Below are 21,345 nucleotides of genomic sequence, written 5' to 3' on the forward strand. Positions count from 1 at the left end.
GTGGAGGGGTGGGGCAGAGGAGTGGGACAAGGGAGAGGGGCCGGGTTGCGCCCCCGACGTGAGCGCGTGCGCCGGTCCGCCGTCATGGCCCGCGAGCTCATCGGTCCCGCGTTGCCGCCCGGTTTCCCGCGCTGCGCTGAGGCGGACCCGGACGAAGACTTCAGCCAGGGTGAGGCGCGAGGGGCATCTCGCCCCTGGGCAGCGGCTCCGGGCCCCCCCGCCGAGGTGGCTTCCGCCATCCCGGGCCGGGCTGGGGCTCGGGGGCGGCTCCCTGTTCCACCGCGGAACACGCGTGGCAGCCCCCCGGCGCGAGGGGAGAGGGCAGTCCCCCATGTTTCAGCGGCGTCAGGCAGCGGGGGACGAGCTCGGGGCCTCGGTGTGTTCTGGTGTTGAAACGGGCGTGTGGTGGAGGAGAGCGGCCGCGCCGTGAGGCGGGGTGAGGTGGCGCCTGGGTGAAGCTAAAGTTCACGGGTGGTTTTGGTTGTGACTTTTTCAGAGAAAAGAAAAAAATCTCACGTGATGGGATACTAAAGATGTGAAACCGTCTAAAGCTTGTTTTAAAAAACAAAACAACTGCATTGAGTTGTTTATTATTTTCCTGTTCAAGTCCTGTTTGCACTTTTAGGCCTGTGTTCTTTAGTGGCTCCGAGTTCGAAGCGAGTGGGCGGAAAAAACGGGTGGTGGTTAGGTCTTTGCAGCATGCTTTGGTTCGCCAAACCAAAACACTTCACGTAACTCGCTTTTCAGTCAGCTTTCCTGGGGGTGCAGAACTGACGTGCGGTCAGTGAGGCTGTGGTTCCTCACCTGCCCAGGTCTCTGACATTGGGAGCCGTCGCATCAGAAGTGGGATCTCTCTGAGACTACCTGACTGCCAGGCTGGCTATTCTGCAGTGGAGCTCAGTTTCCTCTGCTTAAACTCTTACACGTTCTGTATCAAAAATACCTCTGGAAGTAGCAGTTTGAGCATTAGTACGCCCTTCTTTAATCTGGGTTCAAGTCACTGGTATATATATTCAATTTCTGGCAGTATGGTGAACCAGTGGCACAGGTTGTCCAGGGAGGTAGTGGATGCCCCATCCCTGGAAACATTCAAGGTCAGGCTGGATGGAGCTCTGAGCAAGCTGATCTAGTTGAAGGTGTCCCTGCTCATTGCAGGGGGGTTGGAGTAGATGACCTTTGAAGGTCCCTTCTAACCCAAACTATTCTATGATTCTATGATCATTTGGTTTTTCCAAACAAAGCAGCTCCAGTGGGAAAGGTTTGTTGTGCTTGTCTGCTCTCCTCTTTTTTTTTTTCTTTTTGATCCAGAAGAGGGAGCAATAGGAAGACAATAGGAAGAGAGAGCAAAGCTGCTGCCTTAGCTGACACCATAGCAACATCAAGCTCCTGGCCTGTAGCTTGACTTTGTACTGAAGTCCTGACTACATGCTTGTTTGGGCTGATGCAGCCTTTCCTATTCATATTTGTGTCGATGCTTTATTCACCACCTTCTTTATATCAACATACTGGTACATGTTGCAAGTATCTATATTGTGTATGAATCCATGAACAAAATAAGTTGAATTTATTGTTAGTCTGTGGTTTCATGGTACCAAGTGTTTTCGCAAGATCTAGTCTAGGTTATTCAGCCTAGTTTGTCTGCTTTTTGTCCCAGTGTACATCAGTTCCATAGTAGTACAGTTGCACTGACAGATCCGCTTGGGGATTTCTGTGTGAAGTGGATGAAGGACTTTATTTGCCTTTAAAACAGAAACAAACAACCAAACAAAAAAAACAACCAACAAAAAAATGCCAAAGCAACCAAAAAATCAATTGGGAGGGGGCGTATTTGTTTTTATAACTTTGTATAAACTCTTTCTAACTTAGAACAACTTGGCAGAACAGCTAAGTGTATCCGCTCAGCACGAGGCATCCTACTGCAGTGCAGAGGAGGAAGAGAGAGCACGTACTTTAGCATAACACGCTTTCCAGCTCCGGCTGCAGCCCTGCACCTGGACGTTCTGAGTGGCAAAGTCATGTGGTGAGGCTGCCACAAGCATCTTCTGCGCTGTAACACTTGCTGGGTCTTGAGACAGAACAGGCCCAGAAGGTGTTCTGTAACTATTTCCTTGTGTATTTTCGTTATTTTAAGAGATACCTCAACTTTTAAAACTGAACAGTTTTTCTGATATGTTTTCTTTCCTTGTGGTCTCACTGATATTTGAGCTGCTCTTTGCTTTTCTTTAAGAACACTTATTTTTGTATTCTACTTTCATAGTTTCCACCTCCCAACAGCAACAAAGTAGGACTTTGAGCAGCGATTGTGAGAATTCTGTCAAAAAGCTTTTATTCAGAACTGTCATATAAGAGAATAGAATAGACTATTTGAGCTGGAAGGCACCTACAGTGATCACTTAGTCCAGCTGCTGACCACTTCAGGACAGACCAAAAGTTAAAGCGTGTTATTAAGGGCATTGTCCAAATGGCTCTTCAACACTGACAGGCTTGGGGCATCAACCATCTCTCTGGGAAGCCTGTTCCAGTGTCTGACCACCCTCTCCGTAAAGAAATGCTTCTTCATGTCCAGTCTGAACCTCCTCTGGTGCAGCATTAAGCCGCTCCTACATGTCCTATCACTGGATCCCAGAGAAAAGAGATCTGCACCTCCCTCTTCACATCCCCTCCTCGGGAAGCTGCAGAGAACAGCGAGGTCGCCCCTCAGCCTCCTTTTCTCCAAACTAGACAAGCGCAAAGTCCTCAGCTGCTCTCCATAGGACATTCCTTCCAGCCCTTTCACCAGCTTTGTTGCCCTCCTCTGGATGCATTCAAGGAACATCACATCATTCTTAAGTTGTGAGGCCCAGAACTGCACAGAGTGCTCAAGGTGAGGCCGCACCAACACTGAATACAATGGGATAATCACCTCTCTTGGCTATCTGGTTATACTGTGTTTGATGCACCCCAGGGTTCGGTTTGCCCTCTTGGCTGCCAGATAAACATTTGTCTTCTGTCTGAAATGTGACATTGCCATGCTAGATGTTGTGAACAAAATAGACGTCTGTTGATCCATTCTTAAGTTTGCATTTCTTTCATCTTTATGTGGATAATATAGAATCACAGAATGGTTTAGTTTGGAAGGGACTTTTAAAGATCATCTAATTCCAACCCCTGACGTAACAGCTCTGTTAATAGTTGGAACTTCTAGCATGCAAATTCTTGCCTTTTTTTTTAAATGAAGAAAAACTATAGCTGTAGTAATCATAGCTTGTGTAATCACATTGATGTTAACATGTGTTTTGCATCGTGAAACATGAGCAGAGTTAAAAGCTCAGTTGTTCATCTCCTTGTGCATCTCTGCCTCAGAAGATAAGGGAGTAACTAAGGTAAAGTGTCCATCACTGCTCTGCCTGTAGGTCAGCACAGGGGGAGCCGAAATGGACTTTTCCAGGAGATAACCATGTCCATTGGCATCGGAGAACTGATGCTACTCAAACCCTGTGACCCTTAGTCAGGACCAGGATGAGAGCAAACAGTAGTCAAACAGACTCAAAAGTTCATCCCTGGTAAATCCTTTACCTTTCCTTCTTCAGCTTGTCACTGTCCAACCCATGGGACACACTGATCTCCCAGTTCCTCATTTCATGATGATTTCTTCAAAGCTGGCCTAAAATGTGCTTCTGCTGGAAGAATCATGCTTCCTTTGGCCCGTTTGTTCCTGCCTCTGTGCTGTCCTTCTACCAGCGGGAGAGAAATGACAGGGAATGGCTAAAAATAACTAGAGATGCAAGAGGGGTTTTTGTCTATTTTAGCATTGAAGCCACATTTGTTAAAGTACAGATGTGTTGATGTCTGTGATCTGTCACTGTTGCTGAAGGTGAAAGGCCCTACTGCTGTCTCTCCTTGAGAGGTTCCCAGTGCCTGTCTGATGGCATGGTAGATTGCTTAGAATTGCCAAATGCAGCAGAAATTAACCTAGGAAAAACAAGAGCAAAAAGTAGGTTTTCATTTGGTTTCTGAATTGAATTGGCTTAATTTTCAGGCGGATTGTCACCAGAGCCAGCTCAATGGAGAGGACAAATCAGAGCAACAATAGCAGGGTGGCCATTTCTAGCATCTGTGAAGCATTCACTTCAGTCTGACTTGAAGACTGTCTTTGGCTCTGTTTCTCTCCTCTCCATCCCCAAAATTTTCTTCTCAACACTTTCTTATCCCACCGTCCTGCTCTGAGTTGTTCTGAGTTCTGGTTACTTCCTCGCTTTCCTGTTGCTCTACCATTGCTACATCCATTTCTCTTCCTCACCGCATTGGTTTTAGTTTCCTGCTACTCTTGAGCTCTCCTCCATTCCTCCTTTGATCTGTATCTTTCCACTTTTCCATGGCTTTCAGGGAATTTCATTCACAGATTTCTCATTAGATCTTGGCCTCCCTCCTTACCCTTTCCTTTCTTTGCTCCCAGAATCTATGCTTAGCATTTCCCATTCCTTTCTCTACTCTTCCCTGTGCGACCCACCCCATCCTTATCTATAGCTGTATCCTTTTGCCTGTGCTGATTATTACTCTCAGTCAGTACCATGGCCATATGAATTTTTAATGCCCATTCTCCCAAGTCTCCTTCTGCTCCACTTCTTTCACCATGTCCAATGGCTTTTCCTTCCCCAGGCTTTAAATGCCATTTTCCCTTCATGAACCAGTCTCTGTCTCAATTTTTTTTGTGGTTGTCCTGCTTAGGCTGTGGTTCACAAACAAACAGCTCTTTCAGGGGAATGCTGGGTTTTGCAGTGTTGTTTTTATGCCTCTTAAGTTCCCTGATCCAGTTTATTGCATAGCCTACCAAACAGTTGTGCCAGCATAACGGAGGGGAATTGGGATAGAAAGCATGTGTGTTAGCATGTGTGTTGTTGGTCCCACTGACATGTTGTCCAGTCTCCTTCCTTTAAATAGTTTTGGTTTTACTAGTTCTTTCCAGCCCACAGAGCTGCTCCAGATTTTTCTCTTCCTCTTCAGTCTCAGATTCGTCAAACTGCATCTCAGTTTGCTCCTTTCACCCCATGTCCTTTCCTCTTACCTGTCTGCATTCAGAGCAGATGAAACTCTGCTTTCATAATATCAGGGCACCAGGAGAAAGCTGTTGTGTGGGTTTTGTCTGGTTTTTAAGTGCTTTTTATCCAGTGGTGTTTCTCGTACCAAAATGGGAGACTTCTTGATAGCAGTCTTTATTCCTATTTATCATTCATCTTTTGGTTCCCTCTCATCTTGAACTTACTTTACCTTTATAGGCTGGGGTATTGTGGATTTTTTTCCCTCCTTAGTGCTGAAATGGATGGTTAAAGTCTTTCCCATTAAAACAGAAAACAAAATACGTGGAAGATATGTCTGGATGCTTTGGAACTAGTGGACTGTCTTTGTTCTGTGTCTTGTGCTGAAGATGAGTAAAAGCTTTATGAAGCTCACTTGAAGGACTCAATTTCTGCATAGCCTTTGTCAGCTAAGAATGGAACGATAATGTGCATCAGGTTTTATTTTACACCATCAAAAAGTCATAGTTCTTTAAGTAGAAACGTAACTTCCTGGTACGCTCCATTTATGTGGTTTTATTGCACCTCATCTTTTCATCTAACCCTTGACTTCATAAAACTAACAATGTTTTTTCCCCACCAAAACATCTTTCTGTCTTTTCAGTCTTGGACTCAGCGCTTGAAATACTAAAAGAAGGAACAGTGCCTGCATTTCAAGATGCTAAATCATCAGTAGGATCAAATCTCCATTATATGGGATGGCTATTCATGCTGGCCCCGCATGCGCTGCCCTGGATCTGGGAAGGCGTCTTGAGACCGTTGCTGGTCTTTGCTTACTTCAGCTGGCTCTGTATTGATTGATCCTTTGAGGGTATCTGGGTTAAGTGTCTCCTTTGGGGAGCATTTGCTGTTAGGATCAGTGTCTAAGCTATTTCTGGAGCTAGTGTACATGGTACTATATCCAAATAAGCCTAAAAAGAAGTGTGCTTGCTGGTGGAGACAGTGCCAGAAACAGCTCAGGCCTGTTAGCAGTGTTAGCATCTGAATTTTTCCTTTGCTGGGATATCAACCCTCTTCATTACTCCAGAGGGTCAAGGGTTGGCTGGAGAGTGAGAGCTCCATCCACTGCCCTGGCCATCTGACAGCAATGATTCTTTGAAGTCTGAATGCCTACATCCTCCCTTTTTTCAGCAGAGTGCTTAAGTCTGAGCCTGCTCACTTAGCTGAACTGGAAATAACCTTAATCATCAAACCATTTCTAAAGCAGGCTGGCAATTAAATTCCACTAATCTATGGTCTCCCATTCTCTGTATGTACAAATGATGTGATTCTTCACTAGTAAGCTTCAAATGCTTTATTAAGGTGGTAAGTTCTTTTAAACATACCATTTATTCCATATGCTTTGTAAATCAGTTGTTAGATAAAACAGGGCTTTCTAGTCCTATTCCAGACATGCAGTCTACTCATGCAGTAATGGACTAGTAATGTACTAATTTAATTTGGGGCGGGGAGGCGGGGGAGAGTTGTTCATTGAAATATGCTGCTGAAAAAAGCAACTTCTAGAAGTTTGTTTAGATATCTTCTCTAAATGCTAGACAGAGCAATGACTGAATAAACTTCATTCCAGGTAGATATGTGTTTTGGGAATACCAAGATAGATCATACTAATTTGAGATGTTTCATAACTATGCCAAGTAACTCTGGGTGTTCAGTTGCAGGACCGGCATTGCCTCCAGGCTATAAAAGCAGCTGTAGCTCAGAAACTCCTGACAGTGATGACGACACAGAATCTCTTCCTCTACCCAGAGACACAAACAGAGATTCTGAAGAGGAGACAGAAGGACACCCAGCACCCAAGTGAGTATGTTCTTAGGTTATTTGTATATTTACATTGTATTGCAAATGAAATGTGTCTGCATAAATTCTGAGAAAGGGACAGTAATATATAAATAAAAAGGTAAACCCTGTACCTGTGTAAAACTTGATGAAGTTCTGCATGTTCTTTGCAGTTAAGAATGTTCAGATGACCTGTTTGACACCCTGTGATGGAATTAAGATATTGAAGGCAGTCAGATCTCTGTATTTACATGTTTTGTTTTACTTCTGCAAGTAAAGTAATAAAATCCTTAATGTTTTGCTTGTTTATAGTAAGGACAGACATCATTTATCATGTGTGCATTTGGTATTTGAGTTTCACCCTGTTTCTAGTATACTACCTCTCATTGAGAGGTCATAAGAACTAGCTATGGGCATTAATTTATGGATTCAATTAAGTCAACTCTAATGGAAAAAAATCAATTTAGCAAATAACAGGAGTCTGCACATACTCTCATTTGGTGGGGTTGATTACTCACAATTGCTGTGTTAAGAACTTGTGTGTGTTTGTGCTAGGCCTTGTATAAGGGACTTCAAGGGCATTATGCCATCTTAATGAGTGTTAGAGTAGTTATTACTCACTTTTTTCTTGTCTTCTTCAACAGTTTTTCAGTTCATTAGACTTGAACTGGGAAAAATACTAGTCAAAATGCAGACAGTGTAGACAATTGGAGAAAGAAGTGTGCTGAATTTAAAATTACTTTCTGATTAGAAAATGGTATTTCAATATTATACTACTCTTCTTCCTACAGGAAAAGCATTCTTAATGTTTTTTTTAAATGTCAGAGCATTTTTGGAATGAAGCTCATGCTCCCTATTTTTTAATTTCTTCAAATTATTTTGGATCCTTTTGCACTGTTTCCTTGGTAACAGCAGGATATTTAGTACATAAGCCTGTCTGAAATAATTTAATGTTTTTTTCCTTTTAAAATGTAGATAATTGCTATGCATGTCAAGGTAATTATTAAGTGAAATCTTTGTGTTTGCAGAAAGCCAAAAAGAATTCAGGAAGACGATGATGATGATGATGGCTTTTTTGGGCCTGCTCTTCCTCCTGGATTTAAAAAACAGGATGATTCTCCAGAGAGGTAATTAAAATGGAATTATATTCATACTCTTAAAAGATAATTATTTTAGCAAAAATATTTTGTGGCACTATTACAGAACACTTCAGTTGTGCACTTCAGATTTAGATGATTAGAATTGCTTCCTCCACATTCTGAGAACAGGAACTGCATTCCCTTGAAAGAGTCCTCCTAGTCCTGGCTGCAAGGTTAGAGAGAAAAAGAAAAAAATGTGAATTGTCTGAGTTATATTTGGAATGTTAAATGTTTTCCATTTCTTATGATAGGTCTCAGATCAGTGCAGAAAAAACAAACTACAGGTACAAGGACCCATAGTTCTGTAGTTCATTCTGAGCTGTTAGGGTGTAGGGCAGTTAGCTTTGTGTGGTGCAATACAGTGCTTATGGATTTTCTATGCAGAACTTAACCATGTCTCACAGCCTTCTAGCCTCTGTGCACTTCCTTACGTAATTTGAAATTATAATGCGTAGTGAAATTGGTACTTCCAAGGGGATACTTATTGAGGAAAGGTACAAGAGAGGCCCTTGATCACTATTATCTTCCTCAGAGCAATAGGGAGCTGGTAGATAAAATAGATCAATACCTACCTGTCAGGTATGAGTTTTCAGTTCTAGGGAAGTGACTCAGTTTGCTGTTGAGCTGTGTATATAGTGTACCATCTCGAAGGAAATTCAAAGTTGAAATTTTAGTTTGGATACATTTTTATGATGCTTGGCAGCAGTTAGTAAAACAGGAATTTATGTACCTAAGGTTATTTGGAAGTAGCCTTTTCAGATCTGTTTGGTTACGCTCTGCTGTAATCAACAAACTCTTTTGTAATTGTGGGTATCAAGCTCAGTGGCTCATTTGGTGCTTTGATAGTCCCAAGAGTAACATTTTTTCTTGTGTTTCATATGCACAATGTTTTATTTTAATTATAAAATTTAGGAAGTCACTAAAAATAATGTGATCTCTAATAAAGAAAATAAATGCCTGTAGCTTTTAATAACAGCAGAGGTAGTCTTCTTGCTTTCTTGATTTTTTGACATGAATACTCCTGTGGTAAAATGTTACTTCAAAGTGTGCAAAGGAAAAGAGGTAGAAAAGAGACAACTTGAAGGTTAGAGAGATGAGCGGTAACACAGGCTGTCACCCATCATATAGTCTTAGTCTTTTCTATGTTCACCCAACTTCTATTTCTACTTAGCAGTTTATTTCCAAAATGCTGGATAACTCGCATTTACATGCAGAGGGCAAGTTGGATTTTTTTTTTTTTCCTGTCCTAGCTCACCATACAACTGCTCCTAGCACACACTGAGAAAGCAGATTGAGCAGAGCTGATTTGCACCCAACCCTATTCCCTGAATAGGTGGGAAAGGTGTGATGTGTAGGAAGAGCCTTGTCTATCTTCCACCCCCGTACACCTGGCAGTCTAGTTGTGCTGACACACTGAGGCTCATAAGCTGTGCAGGGTGTAAGACACAATGCTGTTAACTGTCTCCCCGCTGCATTGCCCCCAACGTTGAGCAGATTGTCAGCTGACAGTCTAGCCATGAATAATTGAAACAAATGCAGGCTGTTTGTTTCAATGTATGGACATACTGTTTGTTAGCGCTGTGTGACATACTCGTTCTTTTAGAAAAGCTTTTGTTCCGTTACGTCTTTTCCAGACTTGTCAAAGCAACATATTCATGAGTAGGAGCAGCTGATGTGGCAACTTGCAGCTTGTTAAAAATTGTTTGAATCATTCCAGCATAAAATATATATATGAACAGACTTCCTTCAACTTTGGAAAGGCTGTTGCTGTTTATCAGTGTTAGACAGAAGTGCAGCACTCGTAAATATATCCAAAATATTCACACATCAAGGTAAAGGGCAAAGGTTATCTTAAAAATTTTGTTATGCATCAGAAGAATGCTGAAATGCCCATCTTGAAACATGCCTTAGCAAGGACTCCAAGTCCAACAACAGGAAAGTGTTCTTTGCCATACATGAAAACTAATATTCCATAAGTTAAAGCTTAGTTCTTGGTAAGTTTGGGTTGGTTTTTTTTTTGAATGTGTATAGATAGGTACCAAAGTTGCCAACAACAGCAAAATGTGTTTAGTGGAGTTTTATTTAGATTCACCTTACCTCTTCAGAGAGCCTTTGGACATCCAGGTAACTCGGAAGAATCATGTTGGCTGTGTGCTGCTGAGGATAGACTCAAGCAAAAGGGGTTATTCTTGTGGGAAAACAAAACATAGAAAAGGAAAGCATGGGAGGGATGAATATGGGAACCATTTTTCTATTCCTTGGAAGAGCTTTTGAGCTGTGACAGAAGCAAGGCAGAATATCTGAGATCTGCTCTTTTTCACAAGTTGCACAGATACACCCCACAACATAGATGTTCCTACATCCTTTTAGTAGAAAGCTTTCTTTATAGTTTGGTTTAACTGTCTCCCCATGCAAAATAAAGGTACCTGTATACTAAAACAAAAGACTATTTGGCCATATCTGTATAGGTTTACATTCAATCTCTTTAAATTATATTGGGATTTTAAAATATTGTCTTAACAAGACAGAGGTCAGAAGGCAACAGAGGAAAATAAATTTCTTTTTTGCAGCAGCTAGGTGGGGGTGGAAGTTCAAATTTAACCCAGACCTGCTGCCTGGGTTTGAAACCTCACCAGTGCCCTTGTCCTGGCCTGAGCTCATATTTATTTTATGTCTCTCTCTATCTGTGGTTGGCTTTCTGGCAGGACTTTCTGCTTTTTTATTTCCCCTCTTCAAATCCTGACAATAATATCACTACAGCAGGGCTGTACTGATTAGATTATGTGGGATTTAGTAGAAGACCATAACTAGCATAATTCAATTTGTGGTGTGTTACATCTGATTGCCCTAAAGCTCAGAAACTGAAGAGCATAATAAACAAAGTCTCTGCTGATACATTGTGAGGATATGTCACTTGGATATTTCTTCAGGTGATAATTGTTTGGATTTTTAATAAGCTTTAAAGAATATGGTGGTGGATTATTGAGAGGAACTCGTCTACAAAAGTCTTTTCGGTACTGTGAGCACAGTTGGTATTATGCTTTGAACTGTAGTCACCATTGACAAGAGATTCTCACCTTTCTGTGTTCCTGGAGACAACTGAATTATACTGCTTGCAGAACTGCTGTGTAAAAACAAATCAGTGAAGTTACCTGGGATCACAAAACTTTTCTTCTCTTGTCTCCACTCCAAGGGAAAATAAACTTAGAATTAGAGCAGTTCACTGATTCTGTTTATTGAAGGACAGTGAAACTATGGTGCGAGGCAAGAATGAGCAAAATTGGCTTTGTTGCTAAGAGAGAGTAGCATATATTTGATCTCCCACCTTTCATTGCTCTTGAATCCAGTGAAGCAGGCTAGGGAAGAAAAAAGTGGATTTTCGTGAATGCATGCTACAACTTTCCTGGTTTTCTTGCATCCCAGGTCTCTGCAGAGGTCCTCCTGGAAAATGGAGAAACTCTTCTTATTCAGTTATTTCTGTGGTGTGTGCATAGGGGGCACATGGGAAGGAAGGAGAATCACACTTACCATCAATATTTGATTTTTATATTCATCTATTACATCTTTTTCCTGCAGCAAACAGTGAAAGACTGTTATTTAATGTACTGTCCATGTTGGTTGCGTTACTTATGTTACTTCCTTTTTTTCCCCTCAACTGAAAATGAAAATTTTCTTTCTTTCCCCCCCCCCCACCCCCCCAAGGCCCATTATAGGTCCTGCATTACCTCCTGGCTTTAGGAAACCTTCTCAGAACACCGGTAATAGCAGATGTTCCATAGGACCATCTGTTTCATCAGAATTCCATACCCAGGTTTGTGAAAACAGAAGCCTTTTGTTTTAGTACAAGCTGTCTGAAATGCTTAAGCAAGTAGAAGCCTCAAAAAGTCTAGACATACTTTTCAGCATGACAGTTTAATTTTAGACCAGAAAGTGTCTGGCATATTTTTGCCCGAGTCAAATACTGAAGCATAAATAAGCCTTAAAAAAGAAAAAGGCTGATCTGGTTTGTTGTGATTTTGCTGTTAGATGATGCACTCACTGAACACAAGAGATCTAGGGTTAGCCCTCCTAAATTGCAGTCACAGTAATTCTTCCTAATGTTTTTCCATTCTTTCTTTTGGTATGACATCTTTCGCAAGTGAACATCCTGGCAAAGTTCAAATTTTTAAAGACATTAAAGAAGTAATGCAACCTGTTAAAATGAAAATATTTACCTATAACTCAAGCTTTTGCTCCTTTGCTGATGGGGGAGCAAAATGATTGAATATTTCATATGTTTATTAGTGGATACGTTAAATAAGTTTATCCAAAAGAATGCAATCAAGAGTGGTACTACAGTGTCACTAATTCTTCTTATCAATACCAAGATGATACCTGCAACTGGGAGTAAGGCAGAGCAGGACAGTGACACTGACACAATTTTTTGGTTCATGTTTTTTGACTGTTCTCATCAGGTTAGGTAAAAACTAGGTAGAAGTCCTGTAGTCTAATCCCTAGCCACAAAATACTGCATGTACTAGTAGAGAACATTCAGGAATAAGATGTGTGATAAAATACACCTAGAAGTATGGGGAAGATTCAGCTCCCTAAACACAGGCCTCTGGTACCATTCTGAGGGATCTGAACCGTCTGCAGCGGGCTGGCAGATGAGGAGTAGCACCTTAGAGAAGCTTGCGTCCTTCCTGAGCAGCACCTCTTACGCCAGGCAGGATACTGTAAGACATCAAAAATGGTGCTGGATACCAGTGTTTAGGCAACTGAATCTCTCTCATGCTATGACAAACTAAATATTAATTCCTTGTGAGAATTAACAGTTATTCTGTTTATTTCTAAAATACTTACATTTTTAAGTTTAACTCCCAGACACTATGGGACATGCTAGGAAGAAATGAGGCAAAGGCTGCTCTGAAACTTCACTTTCTTGATTAGTAGTTGCAAAGTATGTAATTCTCCAGCCTCCTACAGGGAGGTTTGTCATAATGCTTCATGAAGAATGATTGTCTGACATTTTTAAGGTACTCATCATCTTATAACTCCAAATAACAATCAAGCAATTTATCATAATGACAGATCTCTTGAGGCAGGGTTGTCAAAACTGGTCTGCTTACATATTTTACAAACAAAAAAGTCTCTCTTCTCCTAAATAGATCTTCTAGCATCAGCTTTGTTACAGCTATTACAGAACTTACATCATGTTATTTTTTTTCTCTTCCTAATAATACTCTTTTTTTTTTAATGAGTAATTATTTTTTATTTTGTTTTATTATTTTGTATTCTAGTACATTCTATCTTTAGAGGCAGCTTATTCCATGCTGACTCTTCACTTGACATTGATTTTCCCTTCAAACCTGAAGGCTGTATTTTTTAATGTTTGTTTAATTTCATCTTGTTTGAGGCAGGTGGTAATGGAGTGAATTGAACTTAAGACTAGTGAGAAAGGAAATGAGACATGCTTCTTCAACTAAGACTCAGTGTGGAATTTCTCTTTCATCCTCAACTACTCCATAATACAATTTATTATGAAAGTTGTACATATTTGCATTTTATATTTGTTTGTACACAGAGAGAGGGAAATGTTTTACTACCTTGGTTTCTCGAGGTGTTATTCCTCTCCCCCACCAGCTCCTTCTTTAAAGAGAGAGAGAGAATCCAGTCACCCCATTCTCTAAAAGTTGAAGCAATATTGCAGTGGTAGATAATTAGTGAAAGCTTGACTATGTAAATGTTTTTGAGAAAAATGACGAGAGAAATTGGTGTTACCACCTTGCACTGATGGTGTTTGTAAATGACCAGCTATTTCTCACCCTCCTCAGTCTTTCAGATCCATTTCATGCAACTGGTGATACAGCCATTCAATTTGCTAAGACTCTTCTTGCACCTTGTGGTCCACGGCCATATGTAGCTGCATCTCTTGCTACCTGAAGCTTGCCTTTTCTGGTGTTCATACTTTTGCTGATTCCTAAAGGCAGACAGGGCCAACCGGCTTGGCTACTTGGAGCAGTGTCACTAAAGCATGCTGCTTTCTGTAGCAAATGGCACACACAGTGGCTTATTTCACATCTGTTGTCTTCCTTAGCCCACATCCTTCTACAGCAGTGGAATGCCAGCTGTGAGCAACCTGAAGTATTGGGCTTGAACTCAGTGTAGCAGGATACCTTTCCTGCTCTCCTCCTCCTTTCACTCGTTCTCCATTCCCCATGCTCCCATTAGGTGACTCTTCTAGTGAGGTTCTGTACTCCATTCTTGTATTCTCCACTGGGTCACCTCTGCCTCGTGCACCTTCTTTTTTACATAGAAGGCTCCTGATACTGTTTTTCCACTGCTTGTCGCTCTTGAGCCCTTATCTTCTCTGATGGCGTCATGGTTCTTGGATGTCTGCCTGGTAACCAAAGTTTGGCATGACAAAAACAAGCCATTCCCCCACCACCTTCTTCATCCTCTTTGCCACCCCCTTATATTCTCAAGTAGTGCTCTGTGCTTCCTGAGTATACAGCCTTGTCATCCTACTCCCGTTGCTATATCACCCACATTCAGGCTGTAGCTAAATCTTTTCACTTCCATAGATATTGGGCACGTTAGCTTTGCTTCCAGGGCACTGCGGCGGTGTCATTTGCTGTCTAGTTCTGCCTCCATCCACATCTGTACTGTTTTAACTTGGAGGGACCTGTACAGGCTTTCCGTCCAACCCCTGGCATCCACAAAGATTCTTACTAACGTCTAGTCCTTTCAAACTTTGTTTTTTGAGCTATTCTTCAAATCATTGCTTAGAATGCAGCGTCAACAGGGATTGAAGAAGCGAATGACAGAACCAAGAGATTAGCCTGGCAGGTGCTGTACACCCAGGGGGGTACTACCATGCATGCCACTGTATCCTAGCTCGCATGTTAATCTTCCCAGCATCCTTACAGAATCTAAGCTTGAGACGGTTCTCCTTGTGGTGCGAAATTTTGATCCTTATTAAGGAGATGCGTCCAAACATTGCTAGTGATGGTAAAGCCCAAAGTATTAAAGATGTATGCTTGTGGGTTTCAAGTTTACTTATGGCCACAGAGGCTACATGGCTGCCTGCAGAGCAATGTAAAGTAGCAAGACTTTGTGTGTTGCCACTGTGTTCACCAGCAGTTTTGCCTCAGACAAGAGAAGGTACTTTTGGAAACATGGAGACCAAGCATCCATGTTAAAGTGCTAGAACAGGTCTAATCTGGAGTTTTAATGGAGGTTTTTGTCTTGACTGGCAGATGCATTGTGTTAGGTTTCTATGCTCTTCTAGACAAAATCATTCTAATCCTGTGAAGCTAAAGTGTTTCTTGATGGTCTTAGCACTGTGGTTGAGAGACATGTTTAATTTTTGGAAGGTAACAGATAGTAGTGAGGAAGAAGACAATCTTATAGGCCCAATGCCTGCAAAAGGACCAGTGGAGTCTGATGTGACCAAAGAATTTGAACGCAGAGCTCAGAGAATGAAGGAAAAACTTACTTCAGCAGACAGCGTAAGTTGGATTTCTTAATTTCTAATATTTTGTTGCTGGAGTGTATTCGTGTTTTTCTTTGCCTATTTCTATGTGAATGCAGTTGCAGTTCTGCTTGGGATGCTAAGTGTTTGCAATTGTTAAGACAAAGAAAAATCCATTATTTCTGCTGGAGGAGAAGAGATTCAGACAGCAATTTTTGATTATGCCTTTTTTGCCCTCCCCCAACCTTATTTCTTTTGTAAAGGATGAACCCAAGCAAGTTACCAGGGAATCATGGATGACAGAGCTTCCACCTGAGTTGAAAAGCTTTGGATTTGGCCCGAGAACATTCAAGAGAAGAGCTGATGACAAAGCAGGCGATAGATCTATTTGGACAGATACCCCAGCTGACAGAGAGAGAAAAGCCAAGGTGAGCATTTATTCATTCATACACACCTGCAGGCAGTATGCATGTTGTTGATATTCTGTGAAAATAATAGGAAAGAGACCCTGAGCTGTTCAATGAAAATTTTTTTCCAGATTTTTCTTTGTTATCAAAGCTTATTAATTCAGGCTTAAAGGTAAAGGCAAGGAAGTAACAATTTTTAAGTAAGATTGATATTCATTTATTCCCTCTCCATTCTGCAGTAGTCAGGTACTCTGTATGAGCTCATTGAATTTCCAATTACAGTGTGTTGGGTTTCTTCTTTTATCAAGCTAAGCAAAAAATATCTGGTGGCCTCTATCATGGCTTCTACGCTTCAGATTTAATTAAAGTAAATATAGATTTCCTTGCTTTTTACTTCAGACATTATGATTACTGTAGCGTGTGATTTGCTTCTAACTCAACAGGAAAGAGAAGAGGCAAAAAAGTCAACCAGTAAGAATAATGAAGAAATTGTATTATCTGGGAGAGACAAGAGACTTGTTGAGCAGGTGACTTCATACAATGTAAGCGTAAGAGCAAAATACTTCTTCCTGCATTTCCTTTAATTATTCACTCTTTTTCTCCTGGTTCTTATTTCTAGTTCTGCTGGTTTCCATGGTGATGCCACTACAGTCTTCCCTTTTAGGGCCTAAACCTACTGCTGTTTAAGTTATTAGAACATTTGCCATTGACTTCAAGAAGAGCAGGATTGGGTCCTCAAGCTGCTGCTGAAAACAATGTGACAGAATTGGGGTTTGTGTATATTGTCTCCATTTTAGGTGGTATTTTCCTTAAATCATCCTCATGTCAGGACATGGTTGCTGGGATTAGACAACCTTGATTCAAATATTGGTTTGCTTCACCAAATTGCCAACATCCCAAGAATAAAACAGTAGTAAAGGTTTAACTTTTAGGACAAAATATCCATTAACACAAAATAAGCTTGATGGGCTAAGCAGATCAATGCCTGAATTACACTGTGTAATTAATTACATTAACTGCTCACTACAACAGCATTATTACATGAAGTTTTCTTCAATCTCTGCAGAAGCAGGTAATTTTCACAGACAAATGTTGATTACTAGAAGTCTGAACTCCATGTCAAATACTCTCTCACTTTTCTGTCTGCCAACCCTGTCCACCAGAGTATATGGACTATTGCCTGCCTTACAGCTGTTCATTCCAGTTCTTCCCTGATTTATGTCCTGAAGTCTTATGGAAGGCAGCCTGGTCTCTTGAGAGTATAATTAACTTGAGAATTGCAGCTTATATTACATGATTGAAGTTTATCTGGCACTTTTAATAATTCATTTGTAGTTCATTAAATCACATGTCCCTCTTGAGGCTTGCAAATCCAGAGCTATTAGCATATGGTCTTAAACTTTTTCTGTGTTGTCTGTTGAATATAGTAGAATAATTTTCCTGTAAAAGTGGGTTTTGCTCTGTACCATTGCCAGAATAAAACATATGTAGGCCTTTACTGTTTCTGAGGTTAATGGAGTTCTCTCAAAAAAAATGAAGGCGGCATCTTGTTTAAGAACAATGTTTCTTGGATTGTTTTGTGGTTTGTTTCTTTTTAATCAGGTCTTCTTTCTAATTTTTAGGTTGTGGGGTTTTGGTGTGTTTTTTTCCTTTTAAAGTCTTTTTTTCCTCTGTTCTTTCATTTTTCTTTCTCGACTGACTTTTAGCAAGGGTGGTTTCATAGAATGGGAACTTTAATTCTGAAAATAGTTTCTTACAGTTAATTATTTCAGTGCTGGTGCTATATACATTCTCTGGTGCAATTCTGTCAACATTGACGCAGTTACGCTGTGAATAAGTATTGCCCATTTTCTATTTTCCATGAGACTAATTTCTTATGTCAAATGAATTATTATTAGTATGTGTGATGAATTAAGTGTTTGCACAGAGAGTGAAGGGAAGTGAATCTTTGGAATAAAGGTCTCGTGTTTCTAGATGTGAGAAAACAGAGTTGCTCATCTTCTGCTCTTTCTGATGAGAAGATTCGTTTGGACCGGCCTTTCGGCTGGTTTGTAATGATTTGAGAGTCTGAGAAATTCACTGCTTGGGGATACACAAGTACACTGTACCTGAGTAAAGGAGAGGCCACATAGTCCTGTGAGAACCAGTCCTGCTTCCTCATGAAGTCAGCAAAAGCTTTATGTTGTATTTAGACTGGATCACGCTCTTTAATAAACACAACTGAAGTCCTTGACTTGGCAAAATAATGTGCTTTAGCTCAAGGCTGTGACTTTGTCCTGTGGGCTTGCAACAGATTATTCAAATACTGAAAAGTTAAGAGTACTCATTTGTCCTGGTTTCATCTGGGATAGAGTTAATTATCTTCCTAATAGCTGCTATAGTGCTGTGTTTTGGATTTAGCATGAGAATAATGTTGATAACACACTGATGTTTTTAGCTGTTGCTAAGTAGCTGTAGTGCTTATGCTCCATCAAGGACTTTTTGGCTCCCCACGCTCTGCCAGCAGGGAGGTGCACACGGAGCTCAGAGGGGGCACGGCCAGGACAGCTGACCCAGGCTGGGCAAAGGGATATTCCCTACCAGATAACGTCATGCCCAGTACATAAACTGGAGTTGGCCGGGGGGTGGGAATCACTGCCTGGGGACAGGCTATCGATCACCGGGTGGTGAGCAATTGTTGCATCATGCATCACTTGTTCTTGTACATTCCTTTTTTTTTTTAATTATTATTATTATTTCCTCTTCTTTGCTGTCCTATTAAACTGTTTTCATCTCAACCCACAAGTTTTTTTTTTTCCAATTCTCTCCACCATCCCACCTCGGGGACAGGGGGAGGCAAGCGAGCAGCTGTGTGGTGCTTAGTTGCTGGCTGGGGCCACATCATTAAAAACACAATAGCACATGAGAGTAAGATCGAAAGGGTATCTAGCTTGTTCCTGCCCCTAGCAGTGACCAAAACCAGATGCTTAGGGGAAGTGTACAAGAAACTAGGCCCGTGCTTTGAGACCTTGCTCTTGACACATCTTCATTTGTCTTTGCTAATAATGGCAGAGCAACTCTTGTATTTTCTTTTGCATTATTTTTACAATTTATCTCCACTGTCTGTGGAGATTCAACAACACTATGTGTGTCTTTAGTGTCAGTGAGTTATTAGTATTTTTCTCAAGGTGGATGAGATTACATGCGCTTTCTGCTCTGTGTATGCTGAATTTATCACTCTCCTGTTACTAAGCTGTCTTCTTTTTTTGGAATATTTAGCATTCCTAATGTCAGTCCTTCCATTTGGATTTTCTGTACATTGTTAATATTTTGTAATACTTTATTTCTTCTTCCTTCTTCCCATTTTTCCAGGAGTCAAAGAGGTCAGAATCTCTCATGGACATACATCAGAAAAAAATAAAGAGTAAAGTGTCTGAAGAAAAGAACAAACCTCAAGAAAGAAGGCCATTTGACCGAGACCAGGATCTCAAAGTCAATCGCTTTGATGAAGCACAAAAGAAAGCTCTTATAAGAAAATCCAGAGATCTGAATAGTAAATTTGAGCACAGCAAAGGCAGTATGTTTTTATAACATGAAAGCATGAAGCTTTTTTGAAATGAAGTCAATTAAACTTTGAATACTTAATTTTTTAAGTATTTTTCTGTAAATATTTGTATGCAGAATAAATATCCTGATGTTTAACTATTTTTCCTTGTTTGTAAATACTCAGTTAGGGAGGATCATCTGTACTAAAACTAAACTGGTAAAGTGAAGTCCTGGCATTAAAAAATACGTAAATTTGCTGCCTAAAACATTGGGATGTGTGTATATATACGTTTATTTAATTTTTAAACATAAAAATAATGAATTAGGTATTATTTTAAGGAGCTTTAGAACTGATCTCTCAATGGAGTTGGTAGTTTCCCCATTTCTTCTGCCATGATTAAGATATTCTTGCTGAGCCTGACCTGAAGGCCATGGGAAAAATCCCCTGTAGGCTCCTGGGCAGGATCTTGCTTGGCTGGAGTTCCTGCTGCAGAGTATAAATGCAAATGGCAGCTTTTATGTCCACCCAGTGCTTTTAGTTCTATGATTGTGTGTCTGTACATAAATACGGGTTTGTATCTGTGCAGTATAATTTCTATATTATAGCAGGAAGAGCTAGTTGTAGCAGAAGTAATAAAACCTCAAGATTTGCTGGTGTAATTATAAAATGGTAGTATACAAGAAAAGAAAATCTGATTTGAATTTCAGTTTGCAGAGCTTACTGTCAGAAAAATCCATCTTTTTTAAGCAAATACAATGTGAAAACCAAAATAAAGCTCATTTTGTCAGTTAATTTGCAGAGCAGAACAGCTCTTTGGTATCAAAAAGGAAATAAATCTGACATTTGAAAAAATCTACATCCATGCTTAGAGTTCTTTAGCTCTTCTGTGTGCGATTGTGTGTGTAGCAGCTGAAGGGAGAGTTGTGTTACTTGTTTAAAATTAGACAATTCCATCCTTTTTCTCTTGAGTAATGCTTGGGATCCTTTTTAAGGAGGATATATACTAAAAGTATACATGAAAATAATTTTATATATGAGATGCTGGCAACTTCTTCGGAAGTGTGACACACTTTGCATATTAAATACCATTAAACACCATAATTTCAAAAAAGGCTACTGTGACGGGTGCTGTCTAGGTTGGTTCGTGTTACCGGAGCAGTTCAGGTCTCCAGGTAACATGAACACGTTACCAGCTTCATGTTACCTGGAGACTTCTCGGCACGGCCTCCACGTGCTGAGAAGTCTGGGAGAATTTTCAATGTCGCAAATGAATGCTTACGTACGATACACTTAGATACTGCCTTTCTTAACAGACAATTTATTTTGCAGTTTGAAAACACTACCTTCAGGAGGAAGAAGGCCTGGTTGTGTATTGTGCTTGGGTGTTTGGTTTTTTTTTTTTCCAATCGGTTTTGAGTTTCTGAGCTTGGTTCTTTTGAGGTGAGAGGAGGGTTTAAACAAAGGCCTTTCATTTTTTCTCCCCTCAAACAGACTGTTGTTAGTGCCTCGTGCTTCTTTTTTTGTCAAACAAATGTCCCACTAGGTTTCTACCTTCTGGGTTTTTTCTACCTTCTTCTTTTTGACCAAAAGGGGAGCTTCTCTGCAGCTGGGGGTTAAAAACCCACCTCCGTAGCACTTCCGCAAGTGTAGATTTCTTAATTGGGAAGGCAGTATTAGGAACGTTTGGGGGTTTTTAGGCAACTAAAGCAATGACAGGGCAAGCATTGTGCGACTAGCTAGATCTTCATGGTTGACAAATCTTCATTCCCACTTTTGGAAACCCTAGTGCCTTGAGAAATCAATTTATTGTCGGGTGTTGCCTTATGCTGACAAGTACATCATGCAGTGTTTGCTAATTCTGACAAGTGTGTAGCAGGGAAGTTTGCACAAATGGGGACTGCTTGAATTAAGATTTTGTGGTTACGTGCTTTGTTTTCATTTTTGTTCTTCGGTCCATCCTCCAAACTGAGGACTGGTCACCACACATCGC

General features: G+C 40.7%; 1 protein-coding gene across 2 annotated transcripts; it reads left to right on the top strand.

Moving 5' to 3' along the window:
* Positions 1-84: 84 nt before the first annotated feature.
* GPALPP1 (GPALPP motifs containing 1) lies at positions 85-19,399 on the top strand (the record flags this gene model as incomplete). 2 transcript variants are annotated; one of them, XM_082003072.1, is made up of 8 exons in its annotated part: positions 85-169; positions 6,707-6,851; positions 7,859-7,957; positions 11,672-11,784; positions 15,332-15,459; positions 15,686-15,850; positions 16,273-16,371; positions 19,181-19,399. In XM_082003072.1, the coding sequence occupies 8 exons, from the start codon at positions 85-87 to the stop codon at positions 19,397-19,399; spliced, it is 1,053 nt and encodes a 350-aa protein (XP_081859198.1). The 2 variants fall into 2 exon arrangements, with proteins under 2 accessions (XP_081859198.1, XP_081859197.1); XM_082003071.1 differs by having other exon boundaries at positions 11,672-11,780; positions 15,325-15,459.
* Positions 19,400-21,345: the final 1,946 nt, after the last annotated feature.

This window comes from Phaethon aethereus (assembly GCF_964289735.1).
Source record: "Phaethon aethereus genome assembly, chromosome: 1".
In the NCBI taxonomy this organism is placed as follows: Eukaryota; Metazoa; Chordata; class Aves; order Phaethontiformes; family Phaethontidae; genus Phaethon; species Phaethon aethereus.